We start from the raw sequence: 25,996 nt of genomic DNA, 5'->3' as shown, positions 1-25,996 counted from the left end.
CGATATATAAAAATTGCTCTTTCAATCACGGCCAATCAAATTCCTTGGTACAAGAAAATTGTATCTTCTAAGGAATCTGTTTTTATTCCTCGTGGACCTAAGTTTTACTTTGATTTCGTCTTAGCGAAGCAATCAGCGGTCATTGTCTTGAAAGGAAAAAACAATATAATAAGCTTATTTTTCCTTTGGTTGTGCGTAGTTGTCCTATTATATGTAATTGTCTTTATTTTTTCCCTTGGGTGATGTTTTATTTTCATTTTTGTTTTTAATTGGCCTAATCCTCGTGTTAAGCCTTTGACCCTGGCTAGCGAAGATAAAAACTAAGGGTATTAAGTGGATTTTGTAATATGGTTATTTACAAATAAACCTCTTTCTATGTAAAAATGAAGATAAAACTCGAGTGGTCTGAAATGAAACAAAAAAAAGAAAAAGAACAGAAAATAAAAAAAGTACAGAAATGTATGAAAAACTTGTAGTTGCATAGTTTTCTTGTTTGCAACAACAAATATAATCGTTATTGCATAAATTTTCAACGCTGAAAAACTCTTCCTGTAGCTGTTTGAAACTTGGCCTTTTTGAAAATTGTGAAATAAATTTGTACTCCTATACACTAAATTCTTTTTCGTGAAAATTTTGAGTTTTCCGAAGTAACTTGAAGCTCCCTTTAAACTGCTTTTAATTATACCCCTTCTCCCCTCCCCTGAAGATTTATTTCTGAGCTACAGAACTTGTTATCCATCATGTATGTGCATCCTACAATGTTAGTATTTTCCAAGATCATCAACAAAAAATACGCATTTGGGTAAATCTTTATCCGGAATAATCATAAGTGCAGGTAAGTTTTTAGTACGAGGATATTTAAAAAAGGACAAATGTCGGTAAAAATACGATTTTTTTAGTATTTTCTAGATATAGAAAAAATTTGTGGGGGAAGTATGCAGTTTTTCAATTTTTGGAATTTTCCACGTGTCTCCATGATGCTTGGATGCTTGAACTTCATGTCTCTAAGAAGGCCCTTATTAAGTGCAATGAGCATGTCTTCAAAAAAAAAAAAGAAATCATACCTGGTCGTTTTTTCTTTTAATTTTTTTTTAGCTGTTCTAGAACTGCTCCCACTATCCCAGAGATTTATGGGGTTTCCATGAACTTACCTGTAAGAAAATTGGGTTGTCCGAAATCCCCGATAATTTTCTATAGAGAACTACTTGTATTAACTACTTGTATTTCATGGATTAACTACTTGTATTTCATGGGAACGTTTGTGTATCTGCGAACGTTAATTTTTGAGTTGATCTTGAAGAACCGAATTTTCATTCAGGGAAGTTTAGGGAGAGGGACCAGTTACCCTGGTCGATTGAATACGCTGCATGCTCAGATAATTTGGGAGACCACACTGCCTTTCCATGACGATAAATAAAAGTTGACAGTGATAGAAATCCACGAAAATACCAGATATTTCGGTCACACATGCAGTGACCGTCATCAGTAGTAAAACTAAACTCTACTGATGACGGCTACTGCATATGTGACCGAAATATCTGGTATTTTCTTGAATTTCTATCACTGTTTTGAGAGCTTAGTTTTACTACTGATGACGGTCACTGCATTTGTGACCGAAATATCTGGTATTTTCGTGAATTTCTATCACTGTCTTGAGAGTTTAGTTTTACTACTGGTGACGGTCACTGCATATGTGACCGAAATATCTGGTATTTTTGTGAATTTCTTTCACTGTTTGTGAAACACTGTCTATTAAAAAGATGTTATCCCTAATTGAACTTTTATTTAGCCGCATGCTTACAACGTTAGTAACATTTTTCTTGAATGTTCATTATTCAAAAACCTTTCTCTGACGCTACGAGGAGCTTATTTGCAAGGGACCCTCCTCCTCCCCAGGAAAACAATGACATAAAATATGCATTTAAAAAAGGGTATTTTGAGTAAATTGTGTAGAGGGCTTTTTAAAGTTTTTTTGGAACTTTAAAGATTCTTGATTCTCTCCCTAACTTAAAACTGATGACATGTGTAAAGACCCTAACCCCACCTTATTCTAATGTTTTGTAAGTCGACTATCAGGCTGCACATCTTTATTCAGCCAATAAAGTGTTTAACATGAAAGCAGCCAACTATGATTATGTATGTAAAAATGCAATCAAGAAAGTAACAACAATGGCATAAAATAATGTCAACAATGCAGAGTTCACTTTGTATATATCCATTACTGAGCATCTTAAAGGTGAAGTGGATAAATACTGCAAGAGAGTTTGGATTCCTTTTTTGTCAGAACTTGTTGTACTTTCCCAGTTACTCGCTCCACGTGACGATAATATCATCTGAAAAAAGGATAAAAACGCTTTTATTATTCCTTGATAGAAAGAATACGACAAAGAACTCGCTGATCGAACAGGTACTAATCAAGGTAATAAACGGTAATAACTCACTAATCTAAACGGTACTAATCTCAGATAGTGATATATATTATTCCTTGATAGAAAGAATATGGGAAAGAACTCACTAATCTAACAGGTACTAATCAAGGTAATAACCGGTAATAACTCACTAATCAAACGGGTACTAATCTCAGACGATGATATATATGTCATTCGTTGATAGAAAGAATATGGGAAAGAACTCACTAATCGAACAGGTACTAATCAAGGTAATAACCGATAATAACTCACTAATCTAACCGGTACTAATCTCAGATAGTGATATATATTATTCCTTGATAGAAAGAATACGAGAAAGAACTTACTGATCTAACCGGTACTAATCAAGGTAATAACCGGTAATAATTCACTAATCTACTAATCTCAGACGATGTTCGTTGATAGAAAGAATATGGGAAAAAACTCACTGATCTAACCGGTACTAATCAAGTTAATAACCGGTAATAACTCACTAATCTAACTGGTACTAATCTCATTTATTTAAAATAGTCGTTCGTTTAAGTTCGTTTAAAATAAATCGTTTAATATTATTCGTTGATAGACAGAATATGGGAAAGAACTCACTGATCTAACCGGTACTAATCAAATTTATAAATGCTAGTTTTATTGATGAGAGCCAAGATCCCTAGCTTATAGAAATATTAGGTCTCTAGGCCTTTTAGTCTATAGAAAGCCAACAGCGTGCATGTTTACGTGACTTGATTCCCTCCTCTCTGCAATGGTTTTCACTGCAGTGGTGAAAATACATTCTTAAACTCAGGAGACAAGACTTTGAAGTTATAATCACAAAGTAATAGAGAGTCTAGTTGTAAAAATTGCTGTGGCTCACAAACTTTTTACTCTGTTCCTGGCAGATCCAACAGTTCGTGATAACGAACTATATGTAAGGAGTGACTTGACCCAGAGACATCCAAATCAAAATTATGAGATAGCCGTTTGATTCAGCATAGTTGAAAGGTCAAATATTGACTATGTCTTTGGGGATGATGTGACCCCTCTCCCCATAGTCCACGAGAAAGGGCCGTAAGTTACGCAATTTGCCCATCGTTCACCTATAGTATTTTGTTATTGGTAAATATACGTTTTTTTTTGGGGGGGGGGGGATTTACACGGGAAAAATTTTCCTTGGGAAGAAAAGTTTCCGGGGGAATTTTCACATGGTTAGGGCAGAGGGAAGGAGATTTCCTGGCATGATTTGAAAAATGATAACAAAATAACAACAAACAAGTTCTTTCAGATGAAAGAAAGAGCACTATTAAAACGTGAAAAGAATAAAAATTATTTCGTATTTGAGGGGGGCTGTTGCTCTTTACGCTAAAGTTTGACTTGTTACAATTCTTTAAGAAAGACTGCTCAAACACAAGGGCCGTTGAATTTGAATGATAATTATTTAAAAAAAATTAAGACTTTAGCGTTAAGAGCGAGAGTGAGAAGGAGTAGCCTATTCTGAGATACGGAATACTTTCTGTTCTTTTTAAGTTTTTAATATTGCTCTTTACTTTCCGTTGGATTTTTTTTTTGTTTATTGTCATATAAAAGAACCAATTAGGTTTTGAGTTCTTTTTACAGGATTGAACTTTAAGATAGTAACAGCAGGTAGAAAAGGTGGGGTTATTTGGCCTCCCTATTAAACATAGGCTACTAATCAAGAGAATTAAAACCAAAGTTTGTCTTGGAGAGTAATCCATGTTTTCCTTTTTGATATAACAGTAAGTGACTTTTGTATAAAAAAAAAGAAAAAAAAAGAAAAAAAAGTGATTATAACGCACCGCATAAGCGTATAATAATAAATGCATTATAATCCATACAACCTCATACAATTCACATATCACTTACAAAATATAAATACACATCACAAGATGATATATAAATTTTAATCTTCCCTCCCCTCCCCACAAAAAAAAACACACAAACTTAAATTACTGTATTTTCTTTACCAATTCATTCAAAAATTAAACTTCTAATGATTTTGAATAAAGGGTTATGCGACACAAGTCAGTCAACTCCTTATTTTGCAATATTGTAGTTTTACGTTAATTTTCAAGTTGGATTCTTAAAATTTATTATTTCTGCTCAACGAAGGGAGTATTTAGTTTGCTGACATAATTATTCGTGACGTCAAGAGTTGCTGAGACTGTTAGAAGATTCGAATGACGTCTTTCTTCTCTTTGTGTTTTTACCTTGCTCGTGTCAATTGTGGTCCTTTGCTCCAATACAAAATAACACGAAATTAAGGCCATGGTCCTTAGAACTTGATGCAATTAATTTTAGTTATTATTTGGGTCCTAAAAACTATTCATGAAACCCTTTTTGACAATTTCGCTGTTAGAAAGGTGCGATTTAATTAATTTATTTTTTGTTATTTTGCTCAAGAGCGTAATAAGTTTTCATAAATCCTTATGCAGATAGAAAATTACCTTTATTTGTTTATAACGACATATATATTAAATTCATTTTCTAAATCAAAAGTATACTAAATTTAATATTTTAAATGTTTATAGGTTCATTTGCGTATGTTTATTTTTGCTTGCCCATAAACCACCCTTATTGAATTCATTAAAATAAAATATTACCATAAATTTTAATAATTGATAAGGTGTAGCCTTGTGAAGGTTTAACTAAAATTTGACCTCGTGAGGTTCAACTTCAGTGAGGTAATAAAGCTAAGGCACTGTCCAAATTTTATATTTTAAATTTGTTTTAAAGTTTTAAATATTTGTTTAAATATTTAAAGTTTAGCTTTTTTTTTGTCGAAGAGTTTTTTTGTGAGTTTAGTTTTATTGGCTTCTTTCTTTTAGTATTTATAATATATTTTACTGAAGGCGGCTGAAAATAAAAACCACTAAATTTTAGTTATTTTTTGGTTGATTTAGTGATTTTCTTTAACAATCTAGTGATTTATGTGCTGATTTAGTGATTTTGTTTGTTTAGGCAATATAAAAATCACTAGGAATAGTGATAAATAACTAGGGGTGGCAGCCCTGGCTAATCATCGTATAATCGAAATAATGGCTCAGATTGTATTGTGTTCACTATCTTCAGACAATTCCTCATTAACTCTTTATATTTTGCTTATAAACCTAAATGTCAAATAACAAACTGGAACAGGAAAGTTTAAAGACCCAAAAACTCGCTAAATCTACAATTCAAAACCACCATCCTGCCATCCAGCAAAATTGTCAAATGATGTCCAATCTAGATTATGAACTTATGTTCCCAATATCAGGGGACAACATCTATTTTATTATCTAGAGGGCGTTTGGACCCTAAACTTTAGTTGACGATAGTTCTGTTATAGTCACTGGCGGTTCTAGCTTCTCTTTTGCCCGGGGCAAAATCTTGATAGCACCCCCTCCTCCCTCTTTCTCCCACAAAATTTGCAGGCCAAATGTTAATAAATTTTTCTTTTATTAAGACAATTATTTTCAATTTACCGACTAATTAATAATTTATTTTAATTGTTTTTTAATTTATTATTTAATTATTTTATTGATCGTTTTCACTTATAACTGCCTTCTACTTTGTTTTAATAAAAATAAAATTTCAAAAATCAGAAAATGATTAAAACCGTTAAATTATTTGTTTCAAATTTTCTGACCCTAAAGTTTCTGCGCCGGGACAAGTGCCCCTATTCTCCCTCCCCTAAAGCCGCCTCTGGTTTGAGTCAACTTCAAGTGCTTTCCCCATCCATAGTCGCATCTATTCTGACCATTATATCATAGGATTCATTAGTTCGAGACCTATCCATTTATTGAGTCAGAATTATGATATAACTTAGACATTTTCTTGGAGAATGGTCTAAACTTGCTTGCAAAATAGGAAAAAATACCTTGTTTTGACAATTTTCAACGTATATATTAAACCTAAATAAAATACAGGGTAAATTAAAAAAAATTTCGTGTAATTTCGGCACGTGGATAAAGTTGAATCGCAGCAATCGACTATTTATACTAGGAAATTAAAAAACATCTCTTCCGCTCGTAAATTGGTCTTAAAAATGCAGGTTACCCCCCCCCCCCCCCCTCTGCCCGAAAATTTCCTTGTCCTCTGTTCCATAGTCTATCCTCATCGAAATCACATTCTCCTTATTCTTCAGTTCTGAAAGGTGCTTGTTATTTTTAATAGTGGGCGTATGTATTGTTTACTTTTGGGGATATATGCGGTTCTTGAGGGATTGCCTAGCATTAGAGAAAATGGATGTGTCAAGACATGCAACTAAGCAATCGAATTGATTTTTGTATTGGCAGTTCTTTCTTTATCGGGGAATTTCGGATACGGAGTTGAAAATTACTATGGAAACTGTTTTGAACATTTCCAGTAATTATAGATAATCAGGGGGTGCAATAAAGAGAGAAAAGTGCTACTTTTATATATTACTGTCTGATGGTCAAGAGTGCATCCAGAATTTTTGTTCGGGGGGTTCAATAAAAAACTTTTAAAAACGTATGAAAATTTTGTTTATAAGCATTTGTGTTATGTTTTTCTTAGTCGATCAAAAATAATTTTTTGGAGGGGGTCAAACCCCATACCCCCTCCCCCCCTAAATACGGCATTGCTGATGGTTTTATTGCTTCGTTTGGTATCACTACAAGGCAAAAAAATATCCCGTTTTTCCTTTTTATTGTTCATGCTACTTCATTTCATATCTATTTCATTCCATATGATGAGAATCGAACGATCAAGTATAATTACCAAATGCTGCACTATTTTAAATGAACTAATATATTATATAACTACTTCATTGTACCTATAAAACATAAAATTAAGACGATTCGCAAATACACCTCCTTGAAACTGATGCTCAAATCCAACCTTCTTTTCAAGGGGTTAAAGAACTCAAATCAAGACCTCTGATTTCTTTTTCCATGCCCTATTTTCATCGAAACATATATATATATATATATATATATATATATATATATATATATATATATATATATATATATATATATATATATATATATATATATATATATACTCTGATTACTTTTTTTTTTACATTACCAATTATTTATACTAAAAAAAAAAATTCCGCACCCTTACGCTGATTCCAATACATCTCTTTTGGTGAAAGGATATAATAAATAACAAAAGAGAGTTGCTATTAAAGATAGAATAAAAACAAAATTAGTCCAGGATTTTTTTTTTTTCGGGGGGGTGTTTTACACAAAAAAACCCTCAAAAACGCATAAAAAATTTGTTTATATCGATTTTTGTTACCTTTTTAGGTGTCAGAAAAACTTTTTTTTGGAGGGGGGGGGGGCAACCCCCTCCCCTGGATACGGCCTTGAGTGTAGGATTGAGTTGGTATTCCCCTCACATTGACATCTTTATTATACATACAACAAAAATTAAATGTAAAAAAAAATAATTTTTCTTCAAATGGAAGCAAAGCGGCGACGTCAAAGCTTAAACGAACAAAAATTATCCTATCTATGAGGCGAGGGTGTGCTCTCCTTGAACTTTCACCTCTGTCTGTCTCCCATTCTCAATCTGTCCTTTTCTCTGTCTCTACAGACAGAAGAAAAGTGGGCTCATAACTACAAATAATTTTTTTTTTCTTACCTGAAGTTTTTTCACCTCTTCCTCGGTAGGAGAAACCAACTTATAAAAAATAAAAACTCGAGACATAACAATCACTAACTGTAATAAGTGGTATACTACTGCTAGTCCGAGATTTCTCCAAAGCCTTATAACACCAAAAAGACTCACACAAATTATCACTATATTGTTTAAGTGGTTTATAAGAATTAACAAGCCGAATATGTTATTGCAACTTTCAGTTATATCCCTTAGAAATTCTGTAGTTTTCCACAGGGATACTACGGTTGAATTGCTGTCGTTTAACTTCATTATAATTTCTGTAGGAGCTGGTACTCTATCTAATTTAGTGCATTTGGGGCACGTTGTTAGCTGATAAAAGTTGTGACTAAAATATGTTTTAGCACCTTTGATGTTCAAAGCTATTTCACAATAAATATAACCAATCCCAACATCACATATGAATAACAGTATCCATGTATAAGCACTTTCAAATAAATGTAGAAATATAGCTATGGTAAATCCCGAGTCGGTTGGTAATATTGGTAATTTCGTGAAGCTGACATGATCCATTGCCCGACTTTCTAAAAATACTAATGTTAGTGTCGTGGATACAATGCAAAATATTAGATATACGCCACATATTATGTAATAACTTGTTCTGTCTCGATATTCCATGCATAAAAAATATTCTGAAAGCTTTATATTCCATTTATTAATGAAATTCTGTATATCACTTTGCTTCCAAAATAATATTAAATGAGCACAAATTGGTGTAAAAAAGTGTAGTGACCATGGTGCTATTTCAATTGTCTTTATTGAAGTGTATCTCAAACGGAATATGCAATAAAAAAATGAGTAAGAAATGTATCCATATAGTAGTAGCATAACTATCACTGTTATCACCGGTATTATATAGCTATACCATTGACGCTTGCTTGTCCACGTAGGCAATATACCACTGTAAGTTGTCAAATATTCAATCATTTTTGAAAATACTTTATATTTTTGTCGTTTAGGCTTATGGCTGGTGGGAATATGTCCATTAGTTAATCCATTTTTCTCCAAATTCAAAACAGTAAACTCTTCTTTGGGAATTTCCCAGGCAACTGGCTTCTGCATGTTTCTTGTACGGAATCTCAGCTGAAAATGCCATGATATAAACAGTCATCATTTTACTATCTTGAATCATAGTTGTTGACAATTCTCTAGGGTCAATGATGTGGCAACTGCATTGGACCTGGAAAATATTGTTAATTTGACTTTTACGATGTGAAAGGGGATGTTTAGAGTCTTCTTGCGTGTTTATTGTCCCTTTGTTGATGTAAGCTTGAAAAAATATTAACACGTGACAGTTAATGGAACCATTAAAAAAAAAAAAAAAAACTTTCGAACCCCTTGTACTTGGATTTAAATATTAATGTTACTCTCAACTTTATAAAATGTTATGCATCAATTCTGGCAAAGCTAAAACGTGATTTTTTTTTTTCAATTTTTAAGATTGAAGGCTGAAAGCTCCGGTGAAAGGTTTTCGATCATGATGATTCCAGGGGTATTTTGATGTGAAACCGTTGAGATATGAGACAATTTGCCTGAAAGAGGAGAAGGGATAAAATAAAACCTTTTTTTTTTCACAAAAGCTGTCCAAAAATACTCAAAAATTTTTCCCCGATTTATGTATGGTCCAGAAAACAATATTGTTAATTTGACTCATACGGCGCAAAGGTACGATTGCCGTTTCACAATTTGAGCAAGAAAACTAAGCTTAAACACATGGAACCAAGAAAAATACTTTTAGCAAGAAAGTTCATATTCAGAAAAGTATGTGAGGGCGAGTTTCTTTTACGCATCTTTCTCTTTCTTGCATGGACAATGTACACACATTGGTATATACGGTATTTGAGTATTTGGTATATAACAGTATTTGAGAAATATTTTTGTAATGTTTGAAAACTCTAAGAATTCACCCACCCCCCCACCCCCCAAAAAAGAATTTTTTTAGACTTACGGGGCAATTTATTTCTCTGGTAATACAGATGGCAATGCATGTGAAATTCATAAGGCCTGAAAAGATTCGTCCTTAGGTCGTATAGGGGAAACCGAATTCCCCTTATTGTATGTTCTACGCTCAGGCTTTATTCCAAAAATGCTTTTACCCATTCAGTCTCACTACGAATTGGCCAGTCCTTCGTTTTTCTCCATAAGTACTTCAATATGAGGACTTTTAAAAAGTTTTTAAAAGCCAAAAAAAACTTTTTAAAAAAAAGAAGCCTTTTTAAAAGGCTTTTTCTCTGGTTTTTAAAAGTCAAAAAAAAACTTTTTAAAAAGCCTTTTTAAAAGGCTTTTTAAAAGGACTTTTAAAAAGCCAAAAAAAAACTTTTTAAAAAAAAACCTTTTTAAAAGGCTTTTTAAAAGGACTTTTAAAAAGCCAAATGCTTTAAATACTGTTTGTAACAATAAGCTTATTCCAGAGACCACTTTGGATACCTATTATTGGCGACTCTGAAGATTACAAACAGAAACTTGCAAACATGTTATCACCTACCAACAAGGACCCAGAGCCCGCGTCCGCGGATGAACTTTTTGAGGGAAAGGAATCTGCTGACTTACAAAGTTTTGAAAGTTCCCTCTTAGGAATTCTTTCTCCTATGGCAATGCTCCCATTGGTTGAAATGGAACCAGCAAAGGAGCTAGAGTCTATACCAATGGTGAAGATGACCCCCGCTGACCCAGTCCACCCATACAAAAAGGAAGATATTGATGAATTGCTCGCTGGCTTTCCTGCTTCCTTGTTTGAAAAGAATATTCTACCAAATTTTGCAGGTAACAGTTTTAATTTAATAAATTTTAATTTAAATTAATAAGTTTAATGCATTTTAATTTTATCTTAAATAGTAATAAATTTTGCAGGTACAGTTGATTCTATAATTGGTTTATTCTTGTTCGGTTATGTCTTTGTAACTTTTATTACAAAGTTTTTTTGAGATACTAATTCACGTTTAATTTCACGATTTTATCCTAGCCCTCCCCCCCCCGCCAGTCCGCCAATAAAAATACACCAAAGGCAAGTCTTACTCTCATAAAACTACTGAAGCTGTTGCTTAAAGAGGGAATACAATGTTTAATCAGCCAAAATGAAAACCAGAAAAGAATAACAACAACAAGGAGACAACAAATAATATTGTTCGTAATTTTACAAACAAACAACGTTACGTACAACGAATTTTAGCTTTAGCTAAAAATTCGATACTCTATTACGAATTTTACGTACAACGAATTTTAGCTTTAGCTAAAAATTCGATACTCTATTGCGAATTTTACGTACAACGAATTTTAGCTTTAGCTAAAAATTCGATACTCTATTACGAATTTTACGTACAACGAATTTTAGCTTTAGCTAAAAAATTGGATATTCTATTAAAACTAAATTCAAGTATTGATATTTATAAAGGTAACATAACGTATGCTGCAAGTAATATATGAGCAATAGCACAAACAAATTGCATGGTAAAAAGAATAAATAACAAAGTTCAACTAAATAAAAAAAAAAAAAAATACTTAACAACAGTGATTGAATAAAAAGAAGGCTGCTTGAAGAAAAGGCGAATAAAGAAATTATTGCACCAAGATTACCAAAGAGAACAAAAATCGTTTTTGTAATATTGACTTATCATAATTTGTATGGGATTCCTTATATTTTTCATTCAAAAATTAATATTCAGATAAACCTAAAGTAAACATTTACTATAAATTGAAATAGATCGATGGCTCAGTACAATGCTAAAAAACGAGGAAAATAAAGAGAAACAAAGGACAAACGGAAAGGAAACAATATAATAGTGAACATATTATACTTTATATAATTGGTAAGTGTCTGCAACTCCAGAGAAATTGTTTGTGAGAAACCCGTCTATTTGTTAACATGAATCCTCCAAAAGTGTAAAATCAAATAACAAGCCCGACTAGCTCAGGTGATAGAGTATCTGACTCCCAATCTTGGGATTGGGCTCGAGTTTGACAATAATATTTTTCCGTCGGTAAAAAGCGAAATATTTAGAATAGACTCCTTTTTGGGGTAAAGGTGGGGTTTTTTTTTTTTTTTATCGTAAATGCATATTTCAAAATTTATGGTTTTGCGAAATCCATTCTGTCTTGTCTCAGAGCTGGGGGACTTAGCTGAAACTTTTAGTGGCAAGTGTTTTTTTCATTTTGACTCGTTCTGATCCTCGGTGTTGCATGTCTTGTAACCGCATATTTTTGTGTTCTTCACTTTCGTTTTTGACTCGTTGTAATTCTCGCTGCCGTTTATCTTTTAACCGCATAGTTCTTTGTTCTTCAATTTTGTTTTTGACTCGTTGTAATTGTCGTTTTAGCAAATATTCTAACCACTTATTTCTTTGATCTTCATTTTCGTTTATCCTTGTTGTATTTTCTTCATTTTCGTTTATCCTTTCGTTTATCATTTTGTTGTATTTTTCTTCATTTTCGTTTATCCCATCCCCCATTGCACTTTGTGCAATGGGGGCTGAAGGCTAGCCAGTGGGTACTTTCGTGCATACCCCTCCTGTTTACCCTCCCCGGATTTCTTCAGGTACCCATTTAGAGCTGGGTCGACTCTGACTGAGCTTACAGAGTCACGCCACTGACCTCTTTCCAAACCAATTAACCAGCAACACCCCTTTCCTCGCGGAGACAGAATTTTAAGTCGAGCGTGCTAACCACTTGGCTAGGAAGGCTGACAAAGGGCATATCTGATATTGCTGTAATTTTAATGGATAGCAACAAATAAAAGTGCGAAGATGTTTACCTGAATAGTTTTGAATGATTTTCGCGCCTTTTACTACACATAAGGTATGTTCAAAACCAATTGGTGTGTCTGAAATTTTTATACTTATTAAAGAGAGCAAAAAGTCATTGGGAAGAAAAGTCATTGGCGTCTTTTTTTTTTTTTTTTTTTTTTTTTTTTTTTTTTTTTTTTGTAAGAAAAAGATTATAAAAAATGCAGGTTGGAGATGAAAAATAGTATTCCAATTTGATATATAGCACATACACTGATATTATGTAATTGGGAAGAAAAGCTGGCGTGTTTTTTTTTTTTTTTTTTTTTTTTTTTTTTTTTTTTTTCTTCTTAAAGAAAAAGATTATAAAAAAATGCAGGTTGGAGATGAAAAATATTATGCCAATTTGGTATATAGCACATACACTGATATTATGTAATTACATTTTTATGAAATTAAATTGTATAAATTGTTTTGTTTTGATGATTGCCTGCCTTTTCTACCTTGTAGTAAATAAATTAAATTATGCAAATCCATTCAATAGGCTAAGATCAACTATAGAACTCTCGTGACCCTCTCTTTCGCCTAGATTCATCGGGCGGACTATCCTCGTAAAAATCAAATAAAAATGAATGAAAATACGCTTTTTGAATGTTTCAATCTTCTTCCTTGGAAGCCTACCAGTACCGTGGCCCCTCTCCTCAAGGCAGAACATGTGCTCACCTATGTACGTTACTTAGGTCAAATACATTTAAATGTAAAGCAAATTGTACAAAAATTCCACTTTTAGAAAAATTAGGCGAAAAAAAGTTACGCTGTGCCAACCGAAAAAAAAGAAGAAATTTAAGCTGTTCATATAACTTGTTTGTAAGAGTTTTTTTTTTTTTTTTTTTTTTTTTTTTTTTTTTAAGTCTTGTTTTGAGACGGAGACAATATGAAATATAATAAATACACTATACGAAGCATTAAGAATAATCAGTTAAATTCAATATATAGTTTTAAGTATTAGAAACTCTTGTTGACTTTTAGGTATGAAGATTTATTATGTACCATGCTATTATTGAATAATATTTTTGGCAGTCCTTACTCCTTTTTTGTTGTGTGTTTTTTTTTGTTTTTTTTTACTGTTCTGTTTGTTTGTTTTTTTTCCATTTTTCATTTTAATCTTCCTATTCGTTTACTTTTGTATTAGAAACCCAGTTAATGTCACTGCACGTTTTAAGCCTTTTAAGCTCGGTCTCTTTTTTTTTAAAAGCAAAGTTGAAAGTTATTGCTGCGTTTCCACAAGGGGGAAAGAATTTATTGGCTTCAGACAGCTGTGATTGATTTTCCTGGTTTTTTTTCTTGGACTTGCTGTTATTTGTGTTAGTACCGATAGTTTTTAATATTTTTTTAATATTCGCACCTATGATAGTGATAATGAAACCTGATTTTATGAAAGGGTTATGTGGAACGTGAAAATCAGCACCAAAGAAAAGGTAAAGAATACGGCATTGGACTTTGCAGTCCCTACCGGCAGTGCTGATCTCCATTTCATGGCCCTTCAGCCAGGAACTGCAATGGGGGATTGAGGACAGATCATCCTGTGCTTTCGCACACCCTTCCTCTTTACCCACTCCACATTTCTCCAGGTACCCGTTAGAGCTGGTTCGACTCTGGCTAAGTATACAGAGTCGCGCCATTAACCCCGTTCCAAACCAAATAATCAGTGCCACCAGGAATCAAACCCTTGTCCGAAGTCCTTGTCCGAAAAACCCTTGTCCGAAGTCCTTGTCCGAAGTCCTTGTCGGAAAAACCCTTGTCCGAAGTCCTTGTCCGAAAAACCCTTGCCCGAAGTCCTTGTCCGAAAAACCCTTGTCCGAAGTCCTTTGTCCTCGTGGACAAAGGACTTCAAGTCTAGCGTGTTAATCACTCGATTAGGACGACTCCATGTCTGTCGGTACCAAGGACAGTGAAAATGAAACCTGATTGTATGAAATAGTTAAGTGGAAAAGTTACACAAACATATATGTATAAAAAAAATTTAAAAATTGGAGACTAGTTCTTACTGAAAATGAATTTTTATATGTTGTTAAGCAATTTTAAATAGCAGCGGTCGCCAAAATAATAATAAAAAAGGCCGAATCGCGGGCGGACAAATCAGGAAAAAATAAGCTAAAAACATATGGAACGAAAGAGCTACTTTTTATTTTTAATCTTTACTACATTTATTAAAATAATTCTTTATTGTATCTTTAGAATCTTCTGTAAAATACATAATTTCTTTTATTCTTCATAATTTATATTTGGTTTATATACTGGGTCTAATTCATTTACTGTCGGTTATTTTTATGTTTAGTTTACTTATTCTTTATGTTTAGACTATTCTTTTTTAATCGTTGATTTATTTAAAAATTGTATATTTTCTAGGTGAAGTGAAGAACAAGCCATTTTGTTCTATTTGTGAACTGGCAATGCATGACCTTGAAAATATTCTGGCCAACGCTGATGAAGATGTAGGTGGATTTTTTCTTCTTTTTCGACTTTTTACGAGCTAAGATTGGCCTCATGTCGCGTATTACAAGAAAAAGCGACATTATATTAAAAAATATCGTGCTATAAATAACAACAATGATAAGGGATCCAAGGGTATTATTTTTGTTCTTAGATTTTCCTGGAATTACATTTTAAATGAAAATTAGTCCAAAGATTGACCTCATCCCATGCATTGCAAAAATAATTTAATATTTTAGGGAATGAATTTGTAATATACCCAGTAAAGATACTAACAATTTTGAAGTAGTATTCTTCTTCTTTTGTTTTTCCTGAAATTGTTGCTTTTTTCAAATGAAAATCAGTGTTAAATCAGTATTCGGGCCAAGATTGGCCTTGTGACTTGAGTTCTAATTAAAAATAATATTAAAGTAAAAAATAATCACATAGTGGTAAGCAGCACTAGAAATTAAAGAGATATACAGGATTGTAGGCAGGACTGGGGGGAGAGGGTGACTGGATCTTAGGATTTATTCCGGGTAGGAGTTCAAGCTTTAAAAAACTGACCGACTTATCCATGTTGTTGTGTATTTGAACAAGATTTATCCAAATATTAGGTAAGAACAAATTTGAACAAGTTTTTTCTACAAGATTTATCCAAATATTAGGTAAGAACAAATTTGAACAAGTTTTTTCTACAAGATTTATCCAAATATTAGGTAAGAACAAATTTGAACAAGTTTTTTCTACAAGATTTATCCAAATATTAGGTAAGGACAAATTTGAACAAGTTTTTTCTACAAGATTTATCCAAATATTAGGTAAGGACAAATTTGAACAAGTTTTTTCTACAAGATTTATCCAAATATTAGGTAAGAACAAATTTGAACAAGTTTTTTCTACAAGATTTATCCAAATATTAGGTAATGACAAATTTGAACAAGTTTTTTCTACAAGATTTATCCAAATATTAGGTAAGAACAAATTTGAACAAGTTTTTTCTACAAGATTTATCCAAATATTAGGTAAAAACAAATTTGAACAAGTTTTTTCTACAAGATTTATCCAAATATTAGATAAGAACAAATTTGAACAAGTTTTTTCTACGAGATTTATCCAAATATTAGGTAAGAACAAATTTGAACAAGTTTTTTCTACAAGATGTATTCAAATATTAGGTTTTTGAACAAATTGTGTCGCCTATATGACGTGTAAGACGTGAGCGAGTTTTTTATAAGTCATTGAGCAATGTCGGTAAAATGTATCCCTTTGGCTTTCTAAACCTTCTCTCCCTTGTTTATTGTTGGTTTGAAAATTAAAAAGGAAAAATATGTTTTATCGATCAACAATCGATATAGACAACGTTCATATTTCTTTTTCTGTTCTTTGAATCGTTTACTTACGTAGTAAATGTAGTAATACGTAGTAATTTTACTTACGTATTCATATTACGAATGAATACTTTACTTTAAGTTCAACTTTAAAATGTTTTAATGTCGTATTAATGCTTGATATAGTACCTATGGTTTCTGTCTGCGTTGCAAAACTACCAATCCGCTGTTTTCAAACGATCTTAAACAACTGAATTGCCATTAATGGTTGCTAGCGGCAAAGTAGATTCTCTCTATATTTTATTCATGATCATTCATTTGTAAACTCTCTCATTTTCCCTTTTTAGAAAAAAATTGAGGAATTGGTAATGGACGCTTGTGAGAGACTTCCAAGTTCCTTGAGGAAACAATGTGATGCATTCATATCCCAGTATGGAGACTCAGTCCTTTTTATCCTATCGCAGCAGTTAGATCCGTCAATTGTAAGCTAATTTTAACTGCTTTTCTTTCTGTGTTTTCTTGACTGTATCTTTTTCTCCTCTGAACTGGTAAAGCCCGTCTTAAGGTTGTAAGAATTTTACACATTAGGTGTATTAAGGTATATTAGGCGTATTAGGTGTATTAAGCGTCTTAAGGATAATCATACACCAATTGTAGAGATTAGATTTTGCCTTGTGTTAATTCATATGTAATACGACTTCCTCGTGTGTAAGACGACGAGAAGAGATCACGCCTTCCTCTCCTTAATTGGTTTCCTTATTAGCAGACATAAAGCGATTATTAAAGACGATGCTTTAAATTTTATCCATTTAAATATTTATTTATATTCTTCTTATTATTCCATATTGTCTCGTGTCTTCTTAATTGTTAAGAACTGTTTTGGCATTTAATTGTAGGTTAATTGTCATTCCGCAAAATTTTATAGTTGTCGATATTGATGTGTTTCACCTCACGGACGTGAGGCAGTGTTATTTTTTTATTCGGCATAGAAATGGCTCAGTATGCCCTAATATGTCAAAGCGGCTTGTGATTTTGCTAAATTGATATTTAAAGATGTGTAGCTGGGAATTTGTGTGTTGTTACTAGAGTTTTTGGATAAGTAATGTTACTTAAATTTAGCAGGGTTTTACTAAATCATTGTGTCAGTTCAGAGTTCAGAGTTGGTTTATTCATAGACATAGACAGAGACCTATTGATTGACATACTGGACATAGCACCAAGAAGCACTAAGACTGAGTTGTACATAAAAATTGCACAAACACAAACTAAGGTTATTTTATGCTGTTAGAAAGACCCGTGGAAAAGGGAATATAAAAATTCTGATAGCGCGTTGTGCGACAGTAAACTGGTTCCAACTTGTTCTGCTTCTGGTGAGTGTGTTCAGGGGTGCCGTCGGGGGTAGGATACACCTGGGTTTTAGCTACTTAGAATGGATTGTCCAAATTTGATTATAAGATTTTGGCGGTGGTTGTGGAGTGACTCAAGTCCCGGTAATTAAATGGCCTTTCCGTGGGAAGTAAACTTTCTCAAATCAAAATTTTACAAGCACGTATTTGAATGACCTCAATGTCTTGGCTTAGCCCAGAGTTTAACTGGAAACTCGGACTGATCTCAATGTCTTGGCTTAGCACAGAGCTTAACTGGAAACTCGGGCCCCAAACAGGATATGCGTATTCTAGTAAGGTAGAACATAAGTCCTGTTGGCCAGTTTTATTGACTTCCTACTGAAACTGAATCCTTTCTTTGTAAAAAGCGATGCTAGCTCCGTAGCCTTTGCGGACTAGCTCCTTGACATGATTGTTGAATCTACAGTCAGTTGAGAAGGTAAGGCCCAGTATCTTTTCACTGTTTACAGGCTAGAAGAAGGGTACTGGCTCTTGGAAATCGGCTTTTAGAGGGTTGAACCTCATTGACTTGCACTTCATTTCATTGAGATAGAGACTTGCGAGTTCACAATCGGTGCGAAACATGCTAGTAATATTAGGGTCAAATTTTGGTATAGCATAGTCTCCTTCGATACATATTTCATTAGGAAGGATAAATCGTCCACGGATTTGTATCTATCCTTGAGGGATCGAAGGATGTAGTTTATTGACGGATCGAAGGGCAGTACAGGTAATACGAAGAAATAAAGAGTTCATGTCATTTTCCTTCAAGGCTAAGACACACTTTCCGCAGCCAGAAAGGAAGTGGGCAACTAAAAGCAATAGGTTGGTTTTGGCACCCGTTTCACTTAAGTTTTCAAGAGCAACAATGTGTCTGATCAAGTCAAATGCTTTTCTATAGTCGGTAATGGCAAGATCTACGAAGGATTTGCCCTTCTCCGGCCAGGATAGAATGTCATCATTCAACCTGACGAGATACACTGAGGTTTTGGAGCCACTAAAGCATATTTATTGATAAGGGTCTAACTGGGGCTCTCTGTCGTTCAAAAGTAGCCTTGAAATGAATGTCTCTGTAACTTTCGCCATGCATGCGGTTAGCGAAATTGATCTCAAATCATCGCACGACTTAGGAGATGATTTCTTGGGTATTATCACTTTAATGTATGACTTTTTCCAAGTATTTGAAAATTTGTGGATAGTCAGGCATAGAGTCTGACAGGGATTTTGCCAGGATACGACGAGGTCTTGGGTTCTAATTTGAGTTGATAGTTGATAATTGAGTTGATGATTGAGGCGAAACTTGATAAGGCTCAACTGGCGGTCGCTCACTACACTGTCTAGATTTTTCGAGAGCAGTTGCAAGTTCATCGCTTGTGAAGCTTGGGAAAGTGGTGGATATACCAGTGAAAATACTATAATTATTCAGCAAAAAATTCACATCAAAAATAATATCAACATAGGCTCCCTCTTATTGCTCCACGGTCAGGAAAGAACAGAGGATAAAAAAAACATGGGAAATAAAAATCCATCTGCCACCTCAAAAAGCCCCAAAATCACAAACTAGCCAAAGGAGTGGCGCATAATTTCAAATCAAACATTCAATAGAACTTAAATAACTCATTCTGAAACAAAGCTCCAAACCCAATCCAGAGACATCAACTAAAGGGGAAACCATAAAATACTCAATAATTAACTATTCATTCTTTGACATTCCTTTTAAGATACCAATTGAGTTACAAGTTCATGGAGACTCTGGGAGCGTTTTCTGGAGCAAGCTACAAACTCTCGGGGGTTAGAAGTCAGTTGGCAATGATAAAGTATGAGGAATCTGTAAGTTTGTTAGAAGTGAGGAGATGATAAGACGATTGATTGAAAATGAAACTCAGTTGGCAATGATAAAGTATGAGGAATCTATAAGTTGTTAGAAGTGAGGAGATGATAAGACGATTGATTGAAAATGAAAGATATATTCTTACACAGGGCAGCAGGAAGGTGGCCATGCAATTCTAGGAAAGTTAAAGAAGCACACAATAGAAAATAAAGAGATATTAAATAAAGCGAGAGTTTAAATTAAGAATGCTAAGTTTTCTAAATAATAGTCCTTGCTTGTAATAAAGTTTAGAAAGTGGCTTGAGTAACGAGCGAAAGCTTGTCATCCAAATAACAGGACAAGAAGAAAAATAAGAGTGAACTGGGCTGTAGAAACGGATCTCAAGAATTGATTCTAGAAATTTTACTGATCCAGGAAATTTGGCAGATGCTGGTGTTCCAAGACTATAAAAAATTGCAGGCTCTGAATTTTTAACCGTGAATTTACGGATTCTAAGAACTGATTCTGAAAACATGAGTTTTTTGCTTTCTAAGGATCTCGAGGCTTCCGAGCACATTTATCTTAACCAATGTTCAATCTGATATTTAAATGAGAGATTTATATCAAGCCAGATAACCAGATACCCAGCCAGATGCCAACAATGTCTAGCTCTACTTAAAGAATCTATTCATATATGTATTTCTTTTAAGTCAAGTCAATCGTTTGAGACTCTTGGGAAAATATCACCCCCGTACTTCAAGTTTTGTACCTCATGCAGTAGTTTCAGATGTTGTTGGTATATTCAACGTAAGTCTTATTTAGTGATGTGGCTTGTCTTTTTTTTCCAATCATGGTAATACGAATCCTTCATGATTAAGGCAAATAACACTAATAAAGCTAAAGTAGGACACCTTCAATTCTTCTTTTTCTTCTTAGTATCGAACCATATCTGATTATGGGCTCGGGTGACTTCTGGCTCAGAAAGAAAAGAAGTTAGTTATAAATGGGTCTATTCCCTTTCCAAATCAGAAATATAGGTGAGCAAGAACTTATCCAGAATTTTTTTTTTTTTTAGTGGGGGGGACTTTAAAAAAACATAAAAATTTGTTTATATTTATTTTTGTTACGTTTTTACGAGTCTGACAAACATTTGGGGTGAGGAGGTCAGACCTCCTAACCTTCCTCCTTCCAGCCCCGGGATACGGCCTTTTAGGTGAGCTTGATATGAATTTATTCACTGTCTATCTATCCATTCTCTATCTATATATTCACTTGGATACGCAGCAGAACAGGAATAAAGGAAAATCCTGAAGAATTGCGGCACCGCAATGCTACTCATTTCCTTCTCATCAACTTACTACATATTTAACACCGTTAGTTAGTATACTACTAATTATCTTTTTAAACGTGATATTTTTCCTTAGAAACTTCCTATAAAATTGATTATTAAGGCTCCAAATATGAAGCCTTGGGAGGGGAATAAGGGTATTGTATTTCCATTTTGTATTTATTGGCGAATAAAACTCTGAACTCTGAACTAACACTATTCCAACCTGGCCCTTCTTAGGCTACGGTTGGTGGGGCATTCAGATTTATTTTCATGAAAATGAATCTGATTTAGATTCTCTTTTTAATTCGTTTTGTGATTTGTCGAAAGAAGTTATTTTGATACATGTGATGTTTCCTAGTCAAATCCAAAAGAACGCCCCCGTTAAATCCTTGGATGACTGTTTAGAAGCTGAAGAAAGAAAAATAATCTTCGAAAGGCCTATAGACTCTCTAGCCTATAGGTTCTCTAAGCCATTCCTCGCGTGATTCTCGAGCTCAACTTTTCAAAACTTATAGAAGAGTTTGGAATTCGCTTTGTTGACAGGCTAAATCATCTTTTTATTGTAGAAAATGCTCTGAGTTAAGCAAAGCCTTTGGGAAAACCTGGCAATTAATCAATTATAATATCAGGCCATCTTCTCTTCCTCCTTCTACCCCTCCAGATGTTTTACTTGACGACGAATAATACTTTAGAAACCAATGTGGGCTATTTATTTACACATTAGGGGGGGGGGGTAAAGTATGGCGGGTCTTCATGTCTAATATGTTAGCTACAATTATTCTGCATATTATGTAGTAAGAATTGTTTTCTAACTTCATGCTGTCCAAATACTTAACCCACCCCCCCACCCCCCTAATGTGCAAATATATAACCCAAATTATATACTTTTCATCTATTCTGTCATTTCTGTTTGTCTTGTCACACGCTACGCTGAAAGAAACTAACAAAAAAAAAAAAACGGTTTCTATAATGCGTCAATGAATGAACAACCTGAGCGGTAGGGCGTTTATCATATAAGTACCGTAGAGTTCGTAGATGGTTCAAGATGCGTTTACTTCCTAATTAGCTTACTGAGTTTCTATTTTATTTATTTTATTATTTTTGTTATTTTTTTATTTTACTATTCTTTTATTATTTTATTATTATATTTTGTATTATATATTATTTATTATTTTATTATTTTGTACCCCTTCGGTGGGAGTAAAGCATAGCATATATTAAATACGTAGCCTAACCTAACCTAGGTACGTCCCCCCTCCCCTAAACCCCAAAAAACAAAAGTTTTAAAATTTTGGCTGTTGTGACGGTTGGTGGTTCTGACGGATTTTTTTGCCGATGTTATGACGGATTTTGTGGATGTTATGACGTTGGATGTCCTAACGGTTGGATGTTATGACGCCTTCCCATTAAATTTATTACGATCCTTTCTTGGAGTATTTTCTATTTTATTTCGAACTCGTTTTCCTCTAATCACCGACGTGTATTTTTGTCACATAAATTTGTGAGCCATTTTTCGACAACTCTAGAATGGTCAGTTACTTCGAACTTTTATCAATATATGCACTTTTGATGACAGTGCAAAAACGCAACATCAAAACTCTCTCCTCTTGTAAACCAAAATAATTAAGAATAATATAATTAAATACTTGAGGTTAATTAAGTATTATTAAGTTTCAAAATGCAACACAGTGTATGCTTTAATATATACCTAAAATATATACAGTGTATAAAATATATACTAAGTAAATATTTTAAAATATTTTATATTATATATAATGCTATATATATTGACATAATAAATAATATTAAATATATTAGATAATATAAAACTTATAATTTATACATATATACTTAACAATAAGCTTAAAAATAATTAAAAACTGCTACTACCACTGATAGTATAGTGTTACCCAGCAGCACTAACATTCAAAATTAAATTAATATCAATTTATTAGAAGTTGAATTTAAATTGAAGGTCGATCCAGCTGTATATACAAATTCAAAACAAATTTTAGAAATTCAAATTCAAAACAAATTTTTTAAATTCAAAGCGAAATTAATATCAATTTATAAGAAGCTAAATTTGAATTGAAGGTCCTGTTATTTCTTTTCAAACACGATCCAGCTGTATACACAAATTCAAAACAAATTTTTAAGATTCAAAACAAAAATAATATGAATTTGGAAGGTGCTGAATTTAAATTGAAAGTCCTGTTTTTTTTTTTTTTTTTTTTTTTTTGTCAAACACGATCCAGTTGTATGCGAAAATTCAAAACAAATTTAAAAAATGAGAAACTAGTAAATAAATAAGCGGTTTCAGATTCAGTGATTCTGCTGAGAAATTTACGAATATAACCTGGTGGCGACTTTGTATTGGCTGTAGTGCCATCTATGCAGGCATGTTCGAGGAATTGGTTTTTGGGTTGAGGTTACAATTAGAAAAAAGTGCTTTGCATGCGTAATTTATATAGGAACTAGAAGGCATTATCAAGATATTGTACAAATTTAATTTTGGGGCTCCCTCGAGTAGACAGATAAAAAAGTAGGGTTGAAAAGATTTGGTGGAGCTGTATTGGCCTCGGTTGGTTCAGTGCTGTGAAGTTAGCAGTAGTATCGCAGGGCCGTATGGATCAGGTTCAATCTTTAAGAGCGGATATCAGAGAAATTTTGATGGTCTAAAAACGGCATTTTAAGATTAAATTTCGCTAAGTTTCGTAATTGGCTCATTTGAGTCAATATCGGGACGTGGGATACATGGAAGACGCATTTTACCAGTTCAAAAGCCTGATCGGTCAGATCCGATTTTCCAAAATTTTGTACAAAAAATAAATAGCCAAACAAAATCTAGCGTGTTGAATGCTCAATAGTCTTTAGCAGTTCATTGACTATCTTCATAGTAAAATGTGCCCAAAAAATCAATACTCAAATGCATAATCAAAAACCCTGCAAATTTTTTTCCTCGCGTTAGGTTACCGAAACCAACATTGTATCTTCTTTTACTGTGTTCTCGGATATAGTTTTATTGAGTAAATTGGCTTAAACGGCTCATTTACGGCACTGTAACCCAGGCACGTACGCATGAATTTGTTACAAGGGGGGCCCAAATCCTTCAAATCCCTTATTCCGTGAGAATTATCAAAAAATTATGAGAAAATAATAAAAAAGTTGCGAGATTTCGGGGTGGGGGGGGGGGGCTGGAGCCCCCTCCTCCCTCTGCGTACGTGCCAGCTGTAACCATATAAGCTACTATTTTATTTATTTGAAAATTTTTGTTCTGAACAAAAAAGTTTAACTAAAAAAAATACTTGTTTAACTAAACAAACTGTATATGTATCGTAAGTTGGAAATTTTCCTCTTTGAAGGTCTGTCCAAGGCTGAATCTCTGCTTCAAGGTGGAAATTTCGAATGAAATAGATCATTTCCCCGAATGGTCTCCCCCAAAAGATGTGTCCGACATAAAAGATTGTGCTCTCTGCCACTTTACAGTCTCAGAAGTTGAAAAGAGATTACATACACCAAGAACAAAGGTAAGATTTTTTTTCTTCTTTTTTGGAAGACTTGACCCCCTTTGTAAGATTTTTGCACGTTTTGTCCCCATTCTTTCATTGTGTTGTGCCGTGCCGTGGTACTCTGATTTAATGGTTCCGAGGGGTTGGGTTTCCCTCTTTCATAAGCACCTTAATTCAGCTCCGTGTAAAGTAACGGGCCATATTAACAAAATTGAATGATAATATAAGTTTTAGTCCAGAGATTTTTGTGGCGTAAAATTCACTGTTATTTCTAAATGATTCATAATCCCATGAAATTATTTTTCTAAGGAATGAATTACAGTCTATCGACAGTCCTGTCCGTAAATGATTTTTTTTTCATTCAAGGTCAGTAAATATCAACGCTCCCTTTGCTCGCTCAGTAGGAGTTCTTTTCTCTCTCTCTCTCTCTCTCTCTCTCTCTCTCTCTCTCTCTCTCTCTCTCTCTCTCTCTCTCTCTCTCTCTCTCTCTCTCTCTCTCTCTCTCTCTCTCTCTCTCTCTCTCTCTCTCTCTCTCTCTCTCTCTCTCTCTCTCTCTCTCTCTCTCTCTCTCTCTCTCTCTCTCTCTCTCTCTCTCTCTCTCTCTCTCTCTCTCTCTCTCTCTCTCTCTCTCTCTCTCTCTCTCTCTCTCTCTCTCTCTCTCTCTCTCTCTCTCTCTCTCTCTCTCTCTCTCTCTCTCTCTCTCTCTCTCTCTCTCTCTCTCTCTCTCTCTCTCTCTCTCTCTCTCTCTCTCTCTCTCTCTCTCTCTCTCTCTCTCTCTCTCTCTCTCTCTCTCTCTCTCTCTCTTTTTCTGCCTGAGCGTGCGAGAGCAAGCCGGGCAAAGTTCTAGCAAACTTAGCAGTTCAACTAGCCTTTTATAAGTGCAAATTAGCTTGGGTGCTTTTTGACAGATCAACGGATTTATAATATTGTTTTATTGTAGGAATCTATCATCAAGGAATTAGAACTAGCATGTGAAAGGCTCCCTGCCTCCCTTCATGGCCAATGTGAAGATTTCGTAACTGAAAATGCTCCAAAAATCATTGATATGCTCATTCAGGAGTATACACCAGAAAAGATTTGTGTTTTTTTGAAGATATGTGACCCAAAACCTCCCAGAGGTACTGCATTTTTCATTTTTCGTCTGTTAGTCAAGTGTTTTTTTTTTCGAATTATGTGTTTTTTCGTAAAATGAGCTTTTTGAATGTTCAGAGGTAATCAAGAAGAAGATAAAGTCAAGTGATTTTTGTGGCGTTTGCATTTTCATGTAAAACGACAATTTTATTTTTTAAGTTAAGATTATTTAATTTTTTAGTAGCCAAGCTTATTAAAATCTCCTCTCAGCTTTCTCTTTCTATTTATTGAGTAAATGGAAATTCTTCTGTTCTCAGTA

At 33.8% G+C, this 25,996-nt stretch overlaps 2 protein-coding genes across 2 annotated transcripts in view; one reads left to right on the top strand and one right to left on the bottom strand.

Annotated features, from left to right (window-relative positions):
- Sap-r (prosaposin) overlaps nt 1-25,996 on the top strand; it is a 217,850-nt gene that overhangs the window by 70,859 nt on the left and 120,995 nt on the right. The window contains exons 9-13 of the mRNA XM_089089955.1: nt 10,463-10,814; nt 15,179-15,264; nt 16,920-17,054; nt 24,460-24,624; nt 25,547-25,724. Of these exons, the coding sequence (XP_088946081.1) occupies nt 10,463-10,814; nt 15,179-15,264; nt 16,920-17,054; nt 24,460-24,624; nt 25,547-25,724 (916 nt within the window). The remainder of the gene's footprint in view (nt 1-10,462; nt 10,815-15,178; nt 15,265-16,919; nt 17,055-24,459; nt 24,625-25,546; nt 25,725-25,996) is intronic.
- On the bottom strand, nt 2,133-9,113 carry LOC148952576 (uncharacterized). The gene is made up of 2 exons (XM_089089024.1): nt 8,016-9,113; nt 2,133-2,333 (listed from the first exon to the last, which is right to left on the bottom strand). Exons 1-2 carry the CDS (start codon nt 9,111-9,113, stop codon nt 2,133-2,135), a joined length of 1,299 nt encoding a protein of 432 aa, XP_088945150.1.

The sequence above is a fragment of the Artemia sp. Qi Xiang Cuo genome, chromosome 5 (assembly GCF_049724085.1).
Source record: "Artemia sp. Qi Xiang Cuo chromosome 5, ASM4972408v1, whole genome shotgun sequence".
Classification (NCBI taxonomy): Eukaryota; Metazoa; Arthropoda; class Branchiopoda; order Anostraca; family Artemiidae; genus Artemia; species Artemia sp. Qi Xiang Cuo.
This window is presented reverse-complemented; position numbering and strand designations above follow the sequence as displayed.

Excerpts from the sequence above, each read along its gene's own strand:
- LOC148952576 (XM_089089024.1), bottom strand. The coding sequence starts at position 9,113 with ATGCAGAAGCCAGTTGCCTGGGAAATTCCCAAAGAAGAGTTTACTGTT. Across the intron at positions 2,334-8,015 it reads AAGAGGTGAAAAAACTTCAG|ATGATATTATCGTCACGTGG; the intron begins GTAAGAAAAAAA and ends TCCTTTTTTCAG.